The sequence below is a fragment of the Ylistrum balloti genome, unplaced genomic scaffold (assembly GCF_031769215.1).
Source record: "Ylistrum balloti isolate Yb309-2 unplaced genomic scaffold, AGI_CSIRO_Ybal_v1 Utg369830, whole genome shotgun sequence".
NCBI lineage: Eukaryota > Metazoa > Mollusca > Bivalvia > Pectinida > Pectinidae > Ylistrum > Ylistrum balloti.
Window position 1 is genome coordinate 440,322 of NW_026781993.1, and position 22,408 is coordinate 462,729.

At 34.6% G+C, this 22,408-nt stretch overlaps 1 protein-coding gene across 1 annotated transcript; it reads right to left on the minus strand.

Moving 5' to 3' along the window:
- Nucleotides 1-608: 608 nt before the first annotated feature.
- LOC132545164 (deleted in lung and esophageal cancer protein 1-like) lies at nt 609-22,040 on the minus strand. The gene is made up of 37 exons (XM_060208840.1): nt 21,825-22,040; nt 21,155-21,308; nt 20,928-21,038; nt 20,530-20,729; nt 19,937-20,154; nt 19,281-19,362; nt 18,914-19,001; nt 18,546-18,719; nt 18,095-18,228; nt 17,689-17,872; nt 16,585-16,747; nt 16,021-16,207; nt 14,735-14,906; nt 14,306-14,445; nt 13,976-14,069; nt 13,414-13,544; nt 12,631-12,789; nt 12,301-12,443; nt 11,794-11,947; nt 11,522-11,632; nt 11,120-11,250; nt 10,542-10,724; nt 10,003-10,082; nt 9,466-9,617; nt 8,498-8,604; nt 8,075-8,145; nt 7,484-7,615; nt 6,046-6,063; nt 4,621-4,841; nt 4,181-4,300; nt 3,725-3,822; nt 3,260-3,338; nt 2,808-2,996; nt 2,396-2,542; nt 2,081-2,234; nt 1,617-1,740; nt 609-1,038 (listed from the first exon to the last, which is right to left on the minus strand). The coding sequence occupies exons 1-37, from the start codon at nt 22,038-22,040 to the stop codon at nt 915-917; spliced, it is 5,145 nt and encodes a 1,714-aa protein (XP_060064823.1). The 3' UTR covers nt 609-914.
- Between the last annotated feature and the right edge of the window lie 368 nt (nt 22,041-22,408).

A 22,408-nucleotide genomic window follows, 5' to 3' on the forward strand; every position in this document is an offset into this window, starting at 1 on the left:
TAGCCCCTCACTCCAACATGCTTCAGGCCTAATATTAGCACCCTTGTACATTAAGTTATTGAGAAGACCCTTTGAGTCAGTATAAAAACAAACCAGCATTAAATTGTCACAGCAAATCTCTAATAACTGTGTATACCTAATAGGAGGGGTGTTGGATGTATACTTATATGGTCTTAGAAGCCAGAAAATTACCTCTAAAATTTTATTAGCCAACTTTTGATATGAGAAGGGAATCCAAAAAAGCATTAAATTGATATATCTAATTATTGCATACACCAAGTAGGAGGGGTATGTTATGTACAGTTATGGACTAAGAAGTCGGCATTGTCTCGGGTGTTACTCGGTAATCAGTGAACTAAATCTCTGGAAATACATGTTGAAGAGGATCATGAGGTTTTTTGACCTCATCATGATCTCGTTGGACAATAAACCCCTCCCCCTCCTCAATCAAATAAGAAAACAAAAAATTGCACTTTTACTTTTTATTTAAAAGAAACAAACATTATTTCATACTCTTGTGTACATTTAAGTATTCAAACAGGCTAACACAAAATTCAAAGAATGAAAACAAATTTTTCATATTGTTTTATTTTCCATTTCAAATTTGCTGAATTTTCTTCTCAGAAAAAGTTTTTTAAAAGTATTTTGACAAAAGTTAATATTTTCTTCTAATGACAAAAAAGTTTTCAATACACATTGCTGTCATACAAACTTCAATTATATACATCTGCAATACCAGCTATAAAACTGTATTCTAAATTTGGATGGATGGGAATCTAATTATGACTGTTACAGTTAAAATTATAAAAAGCTCAGTGTGGATTCTTCAACATGATAATATCACAAAATAACAAATCAAATTTCACAGTCTTCTCATATATCACAGGCTAAGTATACAAATATAAACTGTCAGATCACACATTGAGTAAAGCTTCATAACGACCATCATATGACCCTTGACCTTTGATGACCAGTCTCTGAGGCGTTTCTCCCAACACCCCTTTGAAAACAAACACAGCCTCGTAGTATTCTGCATGTCTGCAATAAATAAAACACAAATATGAAATAAAAACATATATAGTGTACAGTGAGGTATGACTAAATAAGACAGTCTTACAATGACATATGTAAACTATTCTCCAATGGTTTATTTCCTGTTTCAGTAGAGACAAGTCTTAGCATCACAGACATGCCTACAGTGTGTATATTCATATCAAGTAGATTGTGGAAGGGAACATCTCAGCACTGTGTATGATGAAGACACAGACATATAGAACGCAACTGAATGATATTGGTTTCTAGAACTTAATACAGCATTTCAGCATCTTTGTCTCTATTGCAAACTGACTGACATACTTGATATATTCTATTACTTTGAGGAAAATACTTCTGATTCTGGTAACTGAAAATACTTCTGATTCTGGTTACTGAAAATACTTCTGATTCTGGTTACTGAAAATACTTCTGATTCTGGTTACTGAAAACATTTCTGAAACTATGTGTCATCTATCTTTCTATCCACTGTCCAGCTGTTGAATTGAGAAAGTGATCTGATTAAGTTGTTCCAAAATTTGTTTCCTTGATATTTACATAACAATATTCATATGTTTACTTACTTGGCAGTGAAGAAAACACGGAGAAGTGTTTTACTGTCACTGATATGAGTGATATGTGCCTCAAGCTGACCACTAGATGGTGTTATCATGAATGTGTCTTCACTGCATCCTGGTGACATTGATTCTGAAATATATTTATCACAGATTATTTTAGAAGTCTATTGAGTAAGTAAAATAAAGATCTCTACTAATGGACACATAACTTAATGATCTGATACCTGTATAAAGGAATTCATTCAGGCATATTAATCTGACAGAGACAATGACTTTGTGACTGAATAACAAACTCAGTAATGGAATATCACATACTTCAGATGAGCATCTTTAAAGTTTTAAAATTCTTTAGCTGTACGTTACAGTTCTAGCAGCTTGCATAATGTATTATAGCTATTTATTATTTAACATAAAAAAACCATGTCTACCTAATGTCCTACATCACATGTAGTTCTGTTACAAAATCTTACCTTTCTTTACTGTCCAGAAGCTGTGTGATGCTGTCAGATTAGTGATAAGAAGCTGTAATTCTCTTTGTTGGCCTACTAAACAGGTCCCAAAGTCCAACTCTTCCTTGGACAACTCAATCTTGGGTACAGACAGGCTGGCATGCAGAGGTATTCTCTGTACAGATACAATTCATATCAACTGAAGTTTATGACTCATAAAAGTTAACGAAATGTGAAATGTATGGAGACTATTTTTGAAATCTGAATCCAATGCAGTCTTCTAAAATGGCCCCATTATTTTCCCTTATCATAGCTTTAGTTTTGTAATTATCTCACCTGCGCAGCAGAATTGTTAAATTCCACGAGGACGTGATCCATTATTTCGATCTTATGATTTCTCAATCTATTGTCAGATGTTCCATTTTCCTCTGTTCCGTCTCCAAGCTCCAAAAGATCAATGGATGTTTGGAAAGCAACTTTCACCTACAAAGTGATGATTGATATCTTATCAACTGCACAGTAAAATCTGGTCTGCAACTATTCATAGAAAGAGGTTTATATGGCCTGTAACACTTATCTTGCTGTCTGTTATCAATTACAAATTATCAAAGTTTGAAATACATCAACTGGTGGAAACAGAGGGATTAAATATCGATCCGAAGCAGATATTTCTCACCTTAAATACGAGATATAAATCATGATTGAAATACTGAGTTGTTAATACATGGATTCTTTAGACTAAACTCACTAGCAGGTTGTGTTGTGGTCGCAGTGTTTGCATCTCGGTCTCCTGGATAGATGTTGCTCCATCACGGTTGGTTGTAGGGTTGAGATCAACTAATACAAAAGGAGGCTTGGTGATCAGCTTGAAAGTGAGGGGAGTTTCTGTGTGGTTGGCTAGCACGGCACTGCATACCTTGGAACTTTCTGGTTTTGTCTGAAAATGCAATACCATCAGGTCCAGTAAATAGTTGAAGGATCATGTTATAGGATTTCAATCACAAATAACTTTGCCAAAGATCATTCTGTGCAATCCATATTGCCATACTTTTAAGTTGGCTTCTGATAAAACCATCCCTAAAGAACAATGACACATATTTCCATTTATCTAGATCAAAACTAAAAAATATACATAGATGTGAAAAATATTCTTTCTTTCTGATGCATCATGTATCTACTCTAGTCTTTTTTTTTACTGACCCTGCCTCCTTCTAGGAGAAGATCACTCATGGCTGACCGGTACCTCATGCCTTCCTCATCAGTGGGCTCAATGTTCAGTCTGAAATACCATTATGACCCTGATCATGGCAGTTTATGTGGTTGACCCATATTCAACATTTTCATTTTGCATACTGTAAAAGGTTTTTTTTATTTAAGCACAAAATATTAAATGCATCATCAAACAACTCAGTGCAATGATGAATTCATGCACTCCCAATAACTTCCATGATAGACAGAAACAGATCAGCCAATCATATTTTGGCACAATATCTGTAGCATGAAAAGTGCTAAAATAAGATTACAGGTAAAATAGGTATATGACAACAGCAGTATGATCAAACAATGCTAACACATCAAAGACACTATTTTTGTTCCAAATTTTGCATGAATTTGAAACTAGCAGCAGTATACTTATATGACAAATTAGGAATTTGTATTACTCACAGTGCAGGTTTCAGATGAGCTGTCATGTCAAGTCGAAGACTAGACATTTCATAACCTTGAAGCCGACTCACTTTGTTTTCTGTTTGAGATATTTTACCCTGAAATAAATACAAATTATTCATAAAGGCATCAACTTTTTAAAAAAAGAAAAACATACAAAATGTTACTATCAATAGTTACATTTCAGCATTAAAGTGATTTATGATTAATCTTGATAATCTTAAAAAGAAATTAAGTCTATATTCTCCAAATCTACACATATATGTCACCACATACATATATCATATATCTCGTTATAAATCACCAATAAACAAAAGAAGAAAAAATTCCATCCAAGATGGCATTTAAATGAAGAGGTGAATATATTGACCTAAGATCTACAGGCCTCTTTTAGAAACTGCTGATGTGTTCTAACTTCTTCACTAGCTATGTTACCATATTCTTAACGAAACTCACATTGTCCAAGCTCATGTATCCTTGGGCATATCCAATACAGTCCCTTTCCTCGGACACCTGTCCTGTTGGGAATGGGGTAAAGCTGACATTGACACTGGCACTTCCTCTAGCAGGGATTACCTAAAAGACAAAAGTCGATATCTTTGGGTACATCAGGTTCCCATGAATTTCCAACCAACAATGTGCTATTCAACAGGTCTTTCTTAATATCACTACAATCCTCACAATGTTCAATTTGTATGAATTTTATATGGAAAGATACTTTATCCTTTTCTAAAGGTGGTGTCAGTTGAAACTAGTTCACGGTGAACAAGATAAAAATAATAACTAGTGTTTGTTTTCTCCAGTTTTAAATTATTAAGATTTCAGCATTATTGGTGAAGATTTTGTAGGAAATTCTAGAATTGTTTACAAAAGAAAGATCTATTAATTATACATACCATTTGTTTGTTTTTGATACTGTAGGGATTCTCGCTAGGTACACCTTCATGTGAACGGACAAAAACTGACGCAAACTTAATGAGAGGTTCTTTTGGGACTGGTTCTGCACCTGTGGCTGCAGGTGTGTTGATCACACGAGTTACCTCCCTTGTCAGAGTAGGTAAGGTGTCAGGAGAATTGGGTATGAACTCTGTAGGCATCCTCTTTGGCATCTCCGGCACTAGGGACAAACCATTTTATATCATACTGATATAACATCATTAATGAGAAGAATGCATTTCTTAAACCAAAGATGATTGATGAAATATTTTTGAGTTGTCTCATAAAAGCAGCAGTTGATTGTTCTTTTCCATACCTAACCTTGTCGATCATGTAACTTGTCTTTACTATCTAACTTAATCTTCTGCTAACAATCTACAGCAGCATCAACCAATCGTATTTCACCTCCCTTATTAACTCTACAGGAAATATGTACCAAAAGTTAACGTCTATAGCTTCAGGCTTGTAACACAGATCAAACCAGAAATTCATTTCTCGTATTCTATGATTTCAGTCAGTTGTTTGGAATTTTTCCCTTTCACTAAAAACACACATTTGACAGACACATACCCAGTATGTTTTCAATGATACCAGATAAAAAAGCAGAAATGAAAACTCAACTGTGTATATAAGATATTTACAAAAAATGGCAATAAATTATCTAAGTAGTTGATTATATTTCAAGAGTATAAAGAAGAGAATTCCTGCTTGTCAAACAGCTAATAATTTTCTGATGTCCGCACTTGTTTCTCAAAATAAATGTGTTTAAAGATGAAATAATAAATAATTGAAAAAGTTAAAGAGATCATTAAAGTGAAGACAAAGGAATAAACATCAACACCACAAATAAGGAGAGGTGGACATGCAGTAAGTAGGGATAGCAAGCTGAGTGTAGTAAGTCCTTAAGTCAGTTGTTCTGTCCAAGGTATGCACTCATTTCAAGCAGTTAGGTCTTAGGATAGTCACTTCAGGCGTACAGACATTCAATGACACAATACAGTCATTACAAGTGTATGTATATTTTAATGATATCACCATTTAATTTAATTGTAATTTAAAGCACATCTACAAATGGTTAAAAAAAATCTTGGAAATTTAAAATCAGATATTTCCATTAAAGATATATATCACATAATTGGAAAAAGTTGCAAACTAAGACATATAACATATAAAATCTCTAAGTTAGTGTCAAGGTATCAAAACAACATGCAGTTTGATAGGAAAGAGTCTTTGTTACATAGTTTGTAGTACATGCAGTGAGTCAAATATAGAGGACTGAATAACACTTTAAATAAGTGAAAGAAAAATTTTAATAAAACATTTTATATAGTGACAAAAAAAATAAAAAATAAAAAAATAAGAATGGATAGTTGATGTATTCTTACCAGGAGTTTGCTTCTCATCTACAGACCAACAGTATCACACACAGGTTACTACACAAGATTCTTAATTCATATCTACCATCTTACACAGTGGTCTACAGACCAACAGCATCACACACAGGTTACTACACAAGATTCTTAATTTATATCTACCTTCTTATACACTGTGGTGTCATATATCTATCATAGTACACAGTGTGGAGTTATATATCTATCCTAGTATACAGTGTGGTGTCATATCTAACTTATCCAGTGTAGACTATAGTGTTATATTTAACCTGGTGTATGATGGAGAATTTAATGTTAAATTTAACCTGGTGTATGATGTAGAATACTGTTATATCTAACCTTGTATGTGATGTAGACTGTAGTGTTATATCTAACCTTGTATGTGATGTTGACTGTAGTGTTATATCTAACCTTGTATGTGGTGTAGACTGTAGTGTTATATCTAACCTTGTATGTGGTGTTGCCTGTAGTGTTATATCTAACCTTGTATGTGATGTAGACTGTAGTGTTATATCTAACATTGTATGTGGTGTTGACTGTAGTGTTATATCTAACCTTGTATGTGGTGTAGACTGTAGTGTTATATCTAACCTTGTGTGTGATGTAGACTGTAGTGTTATATCTAACATTGTATGTGGTGTTGACTGTAGTGTTATATCTAACCTTGTATGTGGTGTAGACTGTAGTGTTATATCTAACCTTGTATGTGGTGTTGACTGTAGTGTTATATCTAACCTTGTATGTGATGTAGACTGTAGTGTTATATCTAACCTTGTATGTGATATAGACTGTAGTGTTATATCTAACCTTGTATGTGGTGTTGACTGTAGTGTTATATCTAACCTTGTATGTGGTGTTGACTGTAGTGTTATATCTAACCTTGTATGTGATGTTGACTGTAGTGTTATATCTAACCTTGTATGTGATGTAGACTGTAGTGTTATATCTAACCTTGTATGTGATGTAGACTGTAGTGTTATATCTAACCTTGTATGTGATGTAGACTGTAGTGTTATATCTAACCTTGTATGTGATGTAGACTGTAGTGTTATATCTAACCTTGTATGTGATGTAGACTGTAGTGTTATATTTAACCTTGTATGTGGTGTTGACTGTAGTGTGATAGTTAACCTGATGTATGATGTAGACTAGTGTTATAGTTAACTTGGTATATGGTGTAGACTATAGTGTTACATTTAACTTTAAGAATTAACCTTAAAACTGAGTCAAGGTCAAATCATTGAAAATCTCTTTAGCCTATCAAACCAGTAAGCTAGCTACAATATCAAAACTCTACTCTTTATCAACTTTCAGAAGAACTTGTTCATTAAGTTGCTGGGGAAAAGGTGCCAGTTGTCAGGCACTTTTTACTGGATGAGCTAAAACAGTTCTAAAGACAAAACTGCTAATTTTAATCATACTGTTTACTCACTTTTCCATGGCGGAATCACTTCCATGCCATTTTCATCACGTTTAGGGAAAGCTTCACCAAAGCCGACAATGAAATCCAGTATTTTTGTATCCTCCTCCTCTATGTTATATAACTGCCAATCCAGACGGATATCTGAAAGGACACCGATTTTGAACGAGATGTTTTTAGTATGATAAGTGTATTAACCTGTTAGATGTCTAAAATAAACAAACGACTCAGGACTTATTTCAAGATAAATGTCTGAACTCAAACTCAGGGAAATTGATAGCAACTGTTTCACTACATAATTTATCCAAGTATGAGAACAACTACTGAATTCTGTACTTAGGTAAATTAGATAATATTCATAGAATAAATTCTTTTTAAAAATATTGCATTGCAGTTCAATGTGAGCACGAGATTGAGATGACTTGTAGCACAGTTCAAATTTGACATAATTTTGTAACACATTACATTACACTGTAATTGTATACCCAAAAATGATTTCAGACATTTTTACCAAATGACTTTATTTCAACAGCTAGATTTAAGTATAAAATTGTAGCCCATTATTTGTACTTTTTCTAAGAATAACTTTAGAATAAATGTTACCCAGTGGACTGGTGTTGTTGATCCTCATGGTGCGACTTGTAGGTGCCACTCCAGACACATGTGTCCCAAACCTTGAAAAGTTATCAAATTAGAAAGTTAATACATTAAAAAGAAATGTCAGACTGTCTATGTAGTACTTCCTTTAAATATAATTAAACTATACAGTACCCTGGGTCTAATCTCATAAGCAGCATGGATAACTAGATACATTCTAAACAGTTGTAGGAATTTTGTTGTTACTCCTGAAAATTTATATAGGTAGAAGCACTCACAATGACCAAACCTAATTATCCATTTCAAAATATAACTTCAACTTGATATTTCCATATGAATTATAAAATTGTCAAATTATAGTGTTACTGTGTGGTACAGAACAATCAACCAGATTTGTAGAGGACTGTTTAAAACCATATTATCCCTCACCTCACAATAGGTTTTTGGTCAGGTTTGGCTGCGGTCATCTGGAAGCAGAGTGGACATCCAACAACATTCATCTTGACTGGTATGGCCACGACATCCAGATCTCCAATCTAAATGACAAACCAGTGAAAAAGACAAGGGTACAAAGGTCATCCATACATGTTGATGTAACATGTGACACACAATATAATGAATTTCATCAAAAAAGACTTGACATTAAAACACAACAACAATGGTATTTAATTCAGTTAAACCTGTCTTAGAGACCACCTGAATTAAGTATCTTCCTGTCATATGTGACTGTAATTTTTCTGTCTAATGTAATTTTCTATACAAATGATGCAACTGAGCTAAAATAAAAAGGATATGATAACCAATATTTCATCTTCTACCATATCATTATAAACATGAATTTATCATAATCAATTAATTTTTTTGTTTATTTTTCAATGCACTTGCATTCAGAGACCATATTCATATGACCTTATTTACCAGTATTACCTCTCTTTAAAAGTTAGATATGACAAGTTTGACTGTACATTTAAGATATTACACATGTCAGAATAGGCCCCCAACTCTAAAGTACAATTACACTATGTTAGTGTCCATACCTGACACATCAGGTTATCAGTGTAGAGGCCCCACATGTCAGAATAGGCCCCCAACTCTAAAGTACAATTACACTATGTTAGTGTCCATACCTGACACATCAGGTTATCAGTGTAGAGGCCCCACATGTCAGAATAGGCCCCCAACTCTAAAGTACAATTACACTATGTTAGTGTCCATACCTGACACATCAGGTTATCAGTGTAGAGGCCCCACATGTCAGAATAGGCCCCCAACTCTAAAGTACAATTACACTATGTTAGTGTCCATACCTGACACATCAGGTTATCAGTGTAGAGGCCCCACATGTCAGAATAGGCCCCCAACTCTAAAGTACAATTACACTATGTTAGTGTCCATACCTGACACATCAGGTTATCAGTGTAGAGGCCCCACATGTCAGAATAGGCCCCCAACTCTATAATCTGCTCCCCAAATGGCTGTAATACTCCAGACCCAGGTGTGGGCACGAAGGAAGCTCCAAGCCCAAGAGATAACATGGCTTTACACAAATCTGAAAAAATTTTTTATATTAAATCATCACCAACACTTTTTTCAATATGGAGGAATATCTTATTTTCATGATTTAAACATTCAAACATCATGAACATTTTATGGATGATTACTTCTGAATTGAATGTAATTTATGTAATATTGAATATATTTTGTTCTTTTGAAGCTTAGAATCTTGCAATAAAAATAATATATGTATTTTTTTTCTTTTCAGTTTTTGTTTTGTTACAATTTTTATTTTGACAATTAGTGTCACCATCTTTTGACGATTAGTGTCACCATTAAGTCTACAGAAAATGATGCTTAAATCTTCCAAGCTAATGCTGTACTAACAGTGTTGTCTTGAGTATAGAAAATTTGTATAATGACATTGTAAAGATTCCTACCTTGTTGTGCCTTTGTCTGTGTCTTGCTGAGAGGGTCTGCCAGGTTAGGTGTTCGACTCAACATCAGTCGCCTCTGCTGGCTATCAAGTGAGGACAAAATGAGTGTTAATATACCTTAATACCAGTTAAATTATCACTGAACACATTAACAATCTATACTCAAAATAAATCTGAATAGGTGCTAATACTTTTCATGTGCTTTTAATAGCTTAAAGAAACACTAATAGCTTATGCAATAAGCCCACAGGGTACCTGCTGGTCTAAAGTAAAGGGTAGAGATAACTAGTAGTGCAAGAAAATAATCAGCATTTGTTAGCAATTTTACTGAAACTGAAAATGTGGATAAGCTTATTATAATTATCAGACATAAGCTTAGTGTCAGATGTATACAAATATCTTATTTCCATTATACATGTTCTTTTAATTCAGTCTCTTGAGAAACACAAGTTGTATGCTGTTAAGCTACCAAAGCTAAATGCAGGCAGATATGCCATCTTAACATATAAAACAACAATGTATTTCAAACCTCAGAGATGTACCTTTTTGAGATGTTTGGGTCCTTGTTACCCGGTGGTGTTGGTGGTTTGGCCATGAAGTGTTCCATGTTAAGGTTAAATGGAGCTGTTATTCCAGATTCATTCCGAATGTGTAAAAAGACTTTAGGTGTTGAACCGAGGTCCACCATCTCTCCATAGTCCAAACAAACATCTTCAAAGTACTCACTGAAAATAAAAGCATTCATTATCAGCATGACTCTATCATAAAAACACTTTCATCTATGTAACTGATAAAAAATTCAAAATAAATGTGTTATTGAAGCAATATAAATAATCTACATTTTTACATTTCTTTTGCTCAATTTTGGTTTGCCTCAGTCACCTCTTTGGTTTCAAAATTTTCGCTCAAGACTATCCTTGTCGAGAACTTGAAGGACAAAACAGCTGTATGATGATTTAATCTTATTATCTGGCTATACTGTATCTGATCATAAATTTGTATTTAAAGGTACTATTCACTTGTGTCTTTTGATACCTTCCCTACTAATGTTACCTGGAAATATATATACCAACAAATGAAATAGAAAAAGTCTTCAGAATTGGTGAACACATTAACATACTTGGAGAGTGGTCCCAAGGCTGATGTCTTGTAGGTAATGGAGAGGCCTTTAGCATCACAGAACAGACCTAAAAACAATAACTGTTCCATCCCTGCTACTTCACAAGGAATTCTGACATCGGAGATCTCTCCCTGTAATAATGTACAAAATTAAAATAGTAAATCTCAAGAAAGCTGTCTTCATGATACCAGGGACGTATAATATATACTATGGGATGGAGTGGAAATGACACACAAATGATAAAATCTATGACACACTTTGGATGGAGTTAACGTGATACTCCAAGATTGAAATCTACATACAACTCTCAGGAAAGAACAAAAAACAAATTAAAGTCAATAAATAAATAACATCAGCTAATCTCCAGATGTAATCTACAAGAGGAAGGAAATAGGTGAATACCTCTCTGTTGGCCATGAAGCGGATCTCTATAGTTTTTTCCTCTCGTGGTCCCAGCTCACCATATGGAGGGTCCAGCTCGATCACACAATCCCCAGCATGACCTCCCTGAATCTGAAAAGAAACAAGTTTAAAAAAAAATAAATAAAAATTATGATCTTATAGAAACAGCAGTGATTTTCCAATGTTAATTCACTTTGATAATCAATTTATCAATAAAATTAATCAATTTATGATTTTATAGCAAAAACTGAATAGTAGATGAGCATACTTACATGTCCCCAGGCAAATGATGTAGGTATCAGTGTCTGGTTAATGATTGTGGCCTGACAGAGGACTGGAACTCCTTTATACACATCCTCCATACATACTTCACAGGATGACAGACAGACACATGGTTCCTGTACCTCAGCTGTTGCTCCAATGTTACTGAGATATACAACAATGGAATCTTTGTCAAAGTCATAAATCATACTAAAATCACTGTGTTTTAAAACCTTAATTCAACAGGACTTTCTAAATGTTAACCATGTGTGTTCTTTGTAACCTTGTTTAAACTTAATTTGTCATTCTTAATATCTAACTTTTCTCTTCTGATAGTCTGCTTACATAAATATGAATGCCCTCATTTGTAACAAGTATTAAGTCACTGTTGTTGAAAGGCATTAAAATAAAAACAAAGCTTTAATATAGTATCCCTTTGCCATACAATTATAGAAAGACACAAATTACATTTAAATATCAATAAGTTAATTCTACATGATATGACAAATCATCCTTACCATTCACTACCTTCCACCACATTGACAGTAAACACACGCTTGATTGTCTTTACGGCTGTTGGTATGAACTCTATAGAAATTGTCTTTTGTTCCAAGGGAGACAACTCCCCATTGGCTGGAGTGAAAATAAATTCACTGGGATCCTAAGAAAAAAGATTTTGAAATTCCATCTATATTTTTCATTTTTGACATTTTCCTTAAGATATATATATCAAAATATTTTTGGGGTTGACAGGAACTAAAAGATTTAATATTCATCCATCCTTGAATCAAATGTCAAATAACTGATTTTTTTAACAAGATAAAACATCTTAACCAATGAACACTTACATCACCATTTTCAAGGTCAATGAATTCAGGACTGTCATGAATGCTCCATTTGGTTGTGATTTGTGCCAGGTTTGTCAGTGTGATCTGTTTAGTAGCCTGATTTCCCAGACAGACAAGACCAAAGTTGATATCTGGTTCCTCAATCATTAGCTCTGGACCCTGTAAATAGATACTTAAATGGTTAGTTGCAGACTCAGAATCTCAATAACACTGAAATTCTAAACATTGTTTCAAACAATTGCACTCACTCATAGTTAGCTATAGCCTGCTGTCTTGGAGACTTTTTCAGCCCGACTGACAGGGGACAGGTTTATGTTAGTGGTGTTCAGTCACATAACCATGAATTATCCCAAAGTTATATTACTGAACAATGCTAGCATAGGTGGCAGGCAGGGTGTGGCATATCTTCTGTCCTTGTTGAGAACTCTATTAGTTATAATACTTTGAAATCTTTGGCTAACATAGTCATTCTGGTTTAAAGTCAGTAGGTGTTCTTATATAAAACAATGACACAGTTTTTGTTAATTATTCTACTGAGAATTAAGCATATGTGGGTTATTACCAGGCATGAATTTTCTAACAGAAAGACATGGAACATATAACTAACTTCTCTGTTAGCTATAAAAGCTGTATATACAATCACTTTCAATGTTAATCACCAATTCATTCTATGTCAAATAATAATTTTCCATAAGAAAGAGGTTATAATTTGTGTTTAAAGCTCGTATTGTTCATCATTCTCCCACAGACATCCTTTTTTATGGTCAGCTGTGGCATATTTACCTTAAATTCAGCTTCTACATGGAGATGGAGAGGTTCGGCCATGTTCATCACATGACAGTAAAGGGTGTGCTTGATCTTGCCTGGTGTGCCTCCAGTTATACCCAACTCAAGGTCCATGGCCATTCCTGGATCTGTGGTGACAGAGACACTATCATGTACCAATGTTGTAACAGAAATATTTCAGTAGTTCAGGCTCTTTATAAAGTTACAGAGTAATTCTCAAACTACTAGGTATTCCTTTCATTGATACCACCAACCAACATGTATATCCTACTTTGATTTACTCTTTAATATGCAACTATGACCTGCTAGGATACATCTAGAAAGGTATTCAAGGGTAGGTATATATATTCTCATATGAGAGATACCAAATTAATTTTCAACAGTCTTCACCTGGGAATGGGGTTCCTTCAAATACAGCAAGTCTATTGAACATAGGTTAGTTAGCTATACACAATGTATTGATGAAAACAAAGCCAGCCAGATGAGAGCAAAGAAGGAAAAACATGCCCTGATATACAAGAATGTGAGAGATTGATGCCATAACCATTATTACTCTTACCAAGTTCACCAAACGGTGGCTCCATCTCCAATATATACCCTTCACTGTACGGCTGCCATTGGAAAGTGATAGTAGATCGACTGTGATTGGCCATCTAAACAAAACCCAATAGTCATAAGTTTTGTTCTAGTATAATGTCAGATACAATCGTTTTTACATGGTCAATCAATCTGATTGTATACGACACAGAAATTATGTATCTTATAATAAGCCTTGATGATACAGATGTTTGTTATTTATTTATCAAATACAGTTGGCAAGAAGAACTAAGATAAACCATAAAGATGGTATCCGTATCCTTTATCTAGCTATGCTGCTTCAAATACTAACTGTGACTCTTTTCTTGATGGTGGTCTCCATAAGGCTACGACCAGGTACATACACAGCGTAGGGATGTAACACCACATTCAGGGGCACGCTGTTACCTTTCACCTCTATCTCCATGGCAGTGAGGTCATGTAGTTTTCTCACTATTGATGTAAAACAAAATTTTACTTAAAACAATTTATGAAACTTTGAACAACCATTTCCTTTTGCAAGTTACTATAAAGAGTATTTAAAAGGAGTTTCATTTTTGAAATCTATGTAGAGATAAAAAACATCTTGAAAAAGATACAATAAAAAATCAAACTACAAGAGAAAATTATGGTTCATTGCATAACACCTGCTAAAATTTATTTACTTGTAAAACTACAAAAATTTGAACCAATAAAAAAACATCCTTGACAGCATTTTTTGGCCTGTACTTTTAACACCTACCACCACTTGATGGAGGGAAGATTTCAGTGGGTTCATCTTCCTCATCTTCATCATTACTGAGGTTTGACTGCTCACGTAGGGCACGCCTGTTTCGTAGCTTTGCTGAGTCTCCATCCTCATACTGCGGGATTTGCTTCAGCAACATGTGTAGTACACTGTGGAACTCATTCACCTAGAAAACAAAACACCTGTCTCTCAATCTAGGTAGACAAAACACCTGTCTCTCAATCTAGGTAAACAAAACACCTGTCTCTCAATCTAGGTAAACAAAACACCTGTCTCTCAATCTAGGTAAACAAAACACCTGTCTCTCAATCTAGGTGAACAAAATACCTGTCTCTCATTCTAGGTAAACAAAACACTTGTCTCTCAATCTAGGTAAACAAAACACCTGTCTCTCAATCTAGGTAAACAAAACACCTGTCTCTCAATCTAGGTAAACAAAACACCTGTCTCTCAATCTAGGTAAACAAAACACCTGTCTCTCAATCTAGGTAAACAAAACACTTGTCTCAATACAGGTAAACAGGACACCTGTCTCAATATAGGTGAACAGTACACCTGTCTGTCCAAATAAGACAATAGGGCACCTGTCACTCAAGACAGGTAAACAGGACAAAGGTCTCTCAATAAAAGTAAACATGACACCTGTCTCTTGATATAGGTAAACAAGACACCTGTCTCTTGATACAGGTAAACAAGACACTTATCACTCAGTCTCTGTAAACAAATATCTGTCATTCTGCTTAAAAAATAAACAAAACACATACCACCCAGTTTATGTAAACCTGTCACTTAGTCTAGGTAAATAAGACACATCATCAAAATTACCTCCAATACAAAACTTCTGTTTACAAAGGACAACTGTATATAAAGACTTTTATTTACTTAGATGTGCCTTATACAGTAACTAAATAATAAAGCCATATTCTTAATTAAGATCATTTAAGTACCCGGAGCCATGGTAACTATAAGTAGGATAACCATGCTTAAGCAAGAAATATTGCCAGCTTCATAAGTAAAATGCCAAAATCCATTACTTCTTCAAAAAAATTTTTTTTTTTTCAATTTTCATCTACCAGGTAGGTTTCTTTTTCTGTCAGAGTAAATGTATGTAACTTTCAAACATGGGATAAGCATTTTGGTTTTTATCCTTTCAAATATCCATTGACTTGTACTCTGGTATTGGACAGTGAGAGTACATACTTAAGACATTCATTTTGTACCACACATATTGCATGATAACATTAATAGCAATCTTGACCTAAAATTATGACAATAATTACCAGAGGTGGTGCAAATGTGACACGGAACTCCAAGTCACCCGCAGGAGGTAGATTGCCTGTGGGAGGGTGTACACTGAACACAGAATCAACATCCTGGACACGTACAACCTTCCTCTGTCCTTCATTATCTTCTTCTTCTTTCATCTCTGGCTTGTAGATCATCCATTGGAATGGCATCTGTACATTTCTGTAAAGATAAATTTGTTCTTTCTCTTACACCAATCTATCAACATAATAGGTATTCCATACCATATATTTTACATTTATCCTGAGACTACTGAGGGGTGAGAGGAGGGGGGGCAACCTTTACCTCTGATTCAAAGTCTTATTCTTGGGTAAAGAAAAAATCTACGATGGAACTTCTATAGTACAGTTAGGAAACCAGATGGGCTTCGTACATGGTAGTAATATAATATAACTTGAAAAAACAGGTCAATGTTTCATAATATTTTTAATATATCTATATCTTTTATTTCCAATTGAAAGACTTTTTCAATAAAAGACACTAAAATATTTGATCAGATGAATATAAGCTGTTATCAGACACCATTAGGAGTTACGTACGTGCAATTTTTCACTACCACTGTACGATCAGTGTATGTGAATGGGTTGAGGTCATCAAATCGAATCATGTGTTCAGCAGTGTTGTCTGTCATCTCTCCTGGTGCAATGCTACCTTCTCCTCGCTCTACCATAACTAGATCAACGGCAGCCTTCTGAGCAACACCTACACACCACAGATAACCATAGTTAATTTAACAGACCTATGACCAACAACTAAATATTTAGTTGCTCACAATGCTTAGTGGAACTATTTTTACATCAAACTTTAGTGTCATCAAAGGGTTTGTGTAACTCCATAGGAATGAGAAAGGATCAGGGATCTAATTCCTAGGGATATTTTTAGTTAAGTTTGATATAAACAAATGACATGGGGATGAATGAATATATTTTCCATACCCTGCTGTCTTTTTACTTTTGCCATGTTACCATTATCTCAATGTCAGGCAATGTTAAAGTAAGGTAATTAAATTTTTCCATATCATACAATTGGTATGGTGAGGAAACTCTCGACTCTTACCAAGAATGATACATAAATCTTGTGCCTTATTTCTCTTTCATCCAGAAGTAAGGATGAGGGAAATATTAATTGTTGTTATTTTGATATATCTCTACTTTGTTTACTAGAAGTAACTGGTTAAATTGATGATATCCTTACTATTGGCTCAATTTCACTTAGCTCGGTTTTAGTGTGAGAACTAAAACCTGTAGAATTAAAATACCCTCGAACGTGTTCCCATCAAGCCAATGAGGCGAGATGATGGTGGAGCTTGCTACTGAATACCTTACCATGTGCACACAACACTTCTCCTATAGAAACTATGACAGTCACAAGGTTTGTGGACTCAGGCAGGTGGCCTGAGAAATCGTCTTAAGAAAAGGCGTATTACAAATTACTCTTCTAACAAAAAAAGATATTGGTTTGTATTAGTATCGTAAAACAGTTATACTATATTGAGCTTGAGGGATATATGTGTAGCAAGTTCCTGATTTCTCTAGAGGAGGTCTATTTCGTGAGCCTAAAACTTGTCATATCCCTCCAGCCCATATTTTATGATATTTTGTTGCTCAATGCTGTTATGTCAGGCAGGTCTTTTAGATAGATACCTTTAATGGTGAAGTGCTTGACATGACAATTGTCACAGACAAGGGTGACCTCCTGGCTGTAACTCTTCACAGATGGAGGGGTGAAAATAATTTCAATCACACCACTCTCTCCTTTCATCAATTCCAGTACAGATGGACGAATCTCAAAGGGTTGAATGCTTACGCTGCCATTCCTCACAACAGACTGTTGGAAAATAAAACATTAAATACAAGTTTGGGTTTGGGGTTTAATGGCCAAGATAATTTGGGGGTCTGCTAATTATGTTGCATAAAAGATTTTTCTTTTCAAAATATTCCTTTAAAAGTAAAGGATAGACTATGAAGCCAGCTTTCAATCTTACAATATTAATTTTGAAGACTTAGACACTATGCATATTGGACTAGAATATCAGTAATGTTGTGTTACCTTGAAGTTGGTAGCTGGCCATGAGGATCTGGGCATTATACAGAATCTGCCATTGCCTCCAATGTTCCTCACAATGAACTGTACAACGTGATAGCTTCCAACTAGACAGTACCCTACATCCAAGACTTGCGGCACTGTTAATATAAGATAAACACAATTAGACTCCCAAAGCTAAATACTGGGGTTCAACATAGTGTGATATCTGTCACACTTAATGTGTAAGAAGTGTGATTGTTATATATGTTTCTGCAACCATAATATTATTATAAAAGTCTAAATCTTTTGCTCCTAATCAAGTATGTGTAATTAATATTTTCAATATCACAAAAAAAAATATTAAAAAAAGAAAATGATTCATTTAATAATAGTTTTAACTTAAGATACAGACATTCTTGACCAAATATGAACGAAGAAACATTTATTTCGCTGTTAACATTTAACCAATACTTACAAGTTAAATTTGGGGGCTGTCTGCGACCCTGTAAAGGCACAATAACAGAGGTAGAAGACTGAGTCTGGACCTTGATCTCATCATCAAAGTCTCTCAGTGAGTCTGGGGCAAATCTGATAGCATAGTGACAACTCATTCCTGGAGCCACTAGACCATGTTCACCTGGGAACTGACCTGTCAACAGGAAAATGTCAACATGAGGAAAACTTTCTTTCTTCTCTACAGGTAAAGGCAGGAGTGAGAACACTGATAATTATCATTTATTGTACTTTATGCTGCAATAAACCAAAATGTTTAATTGTCACTTATCTTTGGCTTTAAGTGGAGTAATGGGTTTATTATATGATAGTATTTGTTGGTATTCTTACCCAGTCCAACAGAGAAGAATGGTGAGGTCGGTGGGAGAACTGCACACTGTCTCATCACTGAAGAAACATTCTTCAGCTCCAAAGTCAACTGAAGCATAAAAGTGTTGTTACTTTACACAAGAAGAGTTTGTACTCACAGTAAATTATTACAGCAGAGCAATTTAAAAAAATCAATCAAGTTCATTATGAAAATCTTACATATGCAATAATCAATCAACTCTGTGTGATGTAGAGAGACATCTTAACCATACAGATAAGATTTCTATATGTTATTACTGATCTACAATGAAAATTACAGCTCTGTTTTAGCATTTGAAAAGCTTATGTTTTAACATACCTCAAATTGATATAGTCCCCAACCACTTACCTCATAAACCTGGCCAACTTTGTAATCTGAAAATTGAACTGTTGGTGGAGAGACTAAGAAAACAACAGATGGTTCCTTTTGTCTGAAACATAAAATTAAAACATTTATGATGATACCAATTAATTTCATTAGCTATTAACAATCAAGTAACTACCATACAATACCACATGGTTCAAACATGAAGTGTTTAGCGTTACTTAAAATTAATATGTGTACTCATCATCAGGATGCATTTGGATGCATTTATTGCCAGATAAGTATGGTACATGTAAAAGTACATCAAGCTGATGATCAAGTCCCTGAGGTTTGTTTGTCACATTTTACTTCTCTCAAATAGTGGCACAGTTCAGAAAATACACATGTACTTGACACTATTCTAAAATTATCTGATGTATGAATATTGCGAAATTTATCTAATTATGGGGCTGCTGCACCTGAGTCCTACGCCTGGATTTGGACTTTCTTTCAATCACTTTGGATTTTCCTTAGTCACCTCTTAGGCTTCAAAATTTAGGCCCTTAGCATCACCGACAAGTCCTAAAAGGACGAAACAGCTGTATGATGCAGTTTAATTCATGGTTTGGGTCTACTTTTCACTTGTATATCTTTTGTACAATCCTTTCATAGAATAAGCATTATCAATAAATAGTACTTACTTTCCCATATCAGGTTTACTTTGTATTCCTATTTCCTTTGGTTTGGGACGACATGGTTTTATCAGAGATTTTCCACCAGGTGGTGCTGATGGTGGTACAAATCTTGGATTACGAACATAGTTCACACGAGCCTGAAGATTTGCAAGGTCTTTTCTGTCCACTTCTCGTTGAGCCTCACTCATGTGGATTTTCCATCCTCCTCGTTTTGGAAACACAACCTAGAAATATACCATGACCTTTGACTTCAGACCTTTTAGTAAATAAATCTGGGTATTACCTTGCCTTATTCCTTTTCAACTAATATTTCACAGATCTGAAGTTTATCTTTCATAACTTAAGTCCTGCATGTATAATGTTTCTCATAGAGATTCACATTCAAAAACTGAAAATTTGGTAACTGGGAATTACAATACATCTCTATAGACTTAAAATTAATAAACCATTCCATTTCTTAATATTTCCTTTTACTGAAAAAATGTTAAACCATGGGATTAGTTATTTCATAACTAAAGAAACTCTTTCTGTGTTATTTTTTTCAATGAAAACAAACTGAAAGATGCTACAACAATGTCAAGTGATTCTATCATACTGACTGATTCTGCGTCATCTGAGGCAGGCTCAGACTCCAGAATGTCCTGCTCAACGTTGATGCTGTCTGATACATAACTTTGTTGGACCAGGTCGGATCTACTGTTAAAGATCTGAGGCTGTGGTGTTTCTTCTGGCTGGTCAACAGGACGAGTTCGTTGCTGTGAAGACACTGTCTCACGTGCATAGCTTGGCACCTTGGGACCTTGTATAAAGCAATCATAAATGAACATCTTCATTTCTTTCTAACAAAAGAAAATGTCAATCAGTTTCAGACAGAACTAAATTATCAACCATTTATTCAACAAATACCCTGCATGCATAGTAGTATATTCAGAGTGACTATCTTAAGATCTATACTACCTTTCCTTACAGAAGAGACACTGTCTGTATGTATACACACCATGTGGTAGTGGCACTGTTAGCTGTTCTTCTGTAGCATAGTCTTCTGGAGACAACAATTTGTGTTTCCTCAGCAAATCCGAGTCAATGCAGGATCGGAAATGAGAACGACCTGGAAAATCATATTTTTCTTTGGTTTACCATTTTCTTCACATAAAAATAAAACACTTTTCTTCAGTAATTTCATTAGACACAAACAATTAGTGGGCATTGATTCTCCTGACTTACCAGGAGGTAGCCCCAGCTCAGAGTAGTTGTCACAGCTCTGTGTGACCCTGTTCAGCTGACGTTCATCTGCTGACATGGCACGGGCCTGTGCCTGCATGATATGACGTTCCAGTTTAGCTGCCTCTTCTAGTCGCTTCTGTCGTTCTTCAAATACCTGTTATATAAAAGTTTACAAACTTGAAAACAGGTAAATCTAACAGCTAAAGGCAGTAAAAATGAACTAAAATAACAAAAATGTTATGTGTTTGTCTATCATACCATTGATATCTACTCAACTGTATCTAGGTTATATCACTTTTACAAAATCAAACAGAAATTTACTTTGGACATAATATACCTGGTAACTCTTCCTGAGGTGTGCCACTTTGAATTAATTCATTGCCTTGTGTTGCACGATATTTTTGTAACAGTTAATATATCTGACATTTGTTAAATTGATGGAATCCAAATTAAGTTCATGTCAAATTATGCACATGTACAGTAACATCATTACAAAAGTTTAAAGCACAAGTTATATGCTATTTTATACAGATGTATTGATAAATTTTCCTTCATTAAGATATATATTAATCAATTCTAACAACTACATATATATTAAGAACCAAGCTTGTATTCTTTAACTATCGCAATTAATATGTAAATCTGATTCAACAGAAATTCCAAAGCTTACTTTCTCTAGAGCCTCCACATAGCGTTCATGATAAGGGTCATCACCATGTTTAGAGACACCAAGATTTGCTACCGTGTCAGCGCTAATAGCATCTCTAGTGTATAATTCTCGAAAAGTCTTCGCTAATATGTGGCGCACATCTTGTGATTTGCCTGTGGATGGCCGCTGGAGGAACATTGGGGGTTCCTCCCCTCTTTGAACTGGCTGTGTCTTCATTTCTATGCAAATGAAGAAAGAAAAGAGATTGTTTAAAATGTTCTGCTAAGATAACAAGTAATCAAATAAACCATACTGGTTGCTCAAACATTTCTGCATTTCCTATCTTGATTTTAAGGTTTCCTTCCCAAAACATTCATCATTTATCATATTAAAAATGTTGTTCATAAACTACTGCAATATTGCTGACACACTTGATTTTTTTTAGGTCAACCTGATATTGGCCATATCAGAAAATAATGAAAAATGTCATCATCATTTGATGTTTCTTTACTTTTGATCAATATTGAAAATTTTCAATTTTGGACCTAATGTTGTCAACATAATGTTCACAATAACATATAATCCCATCTAAAAACACTCAATTG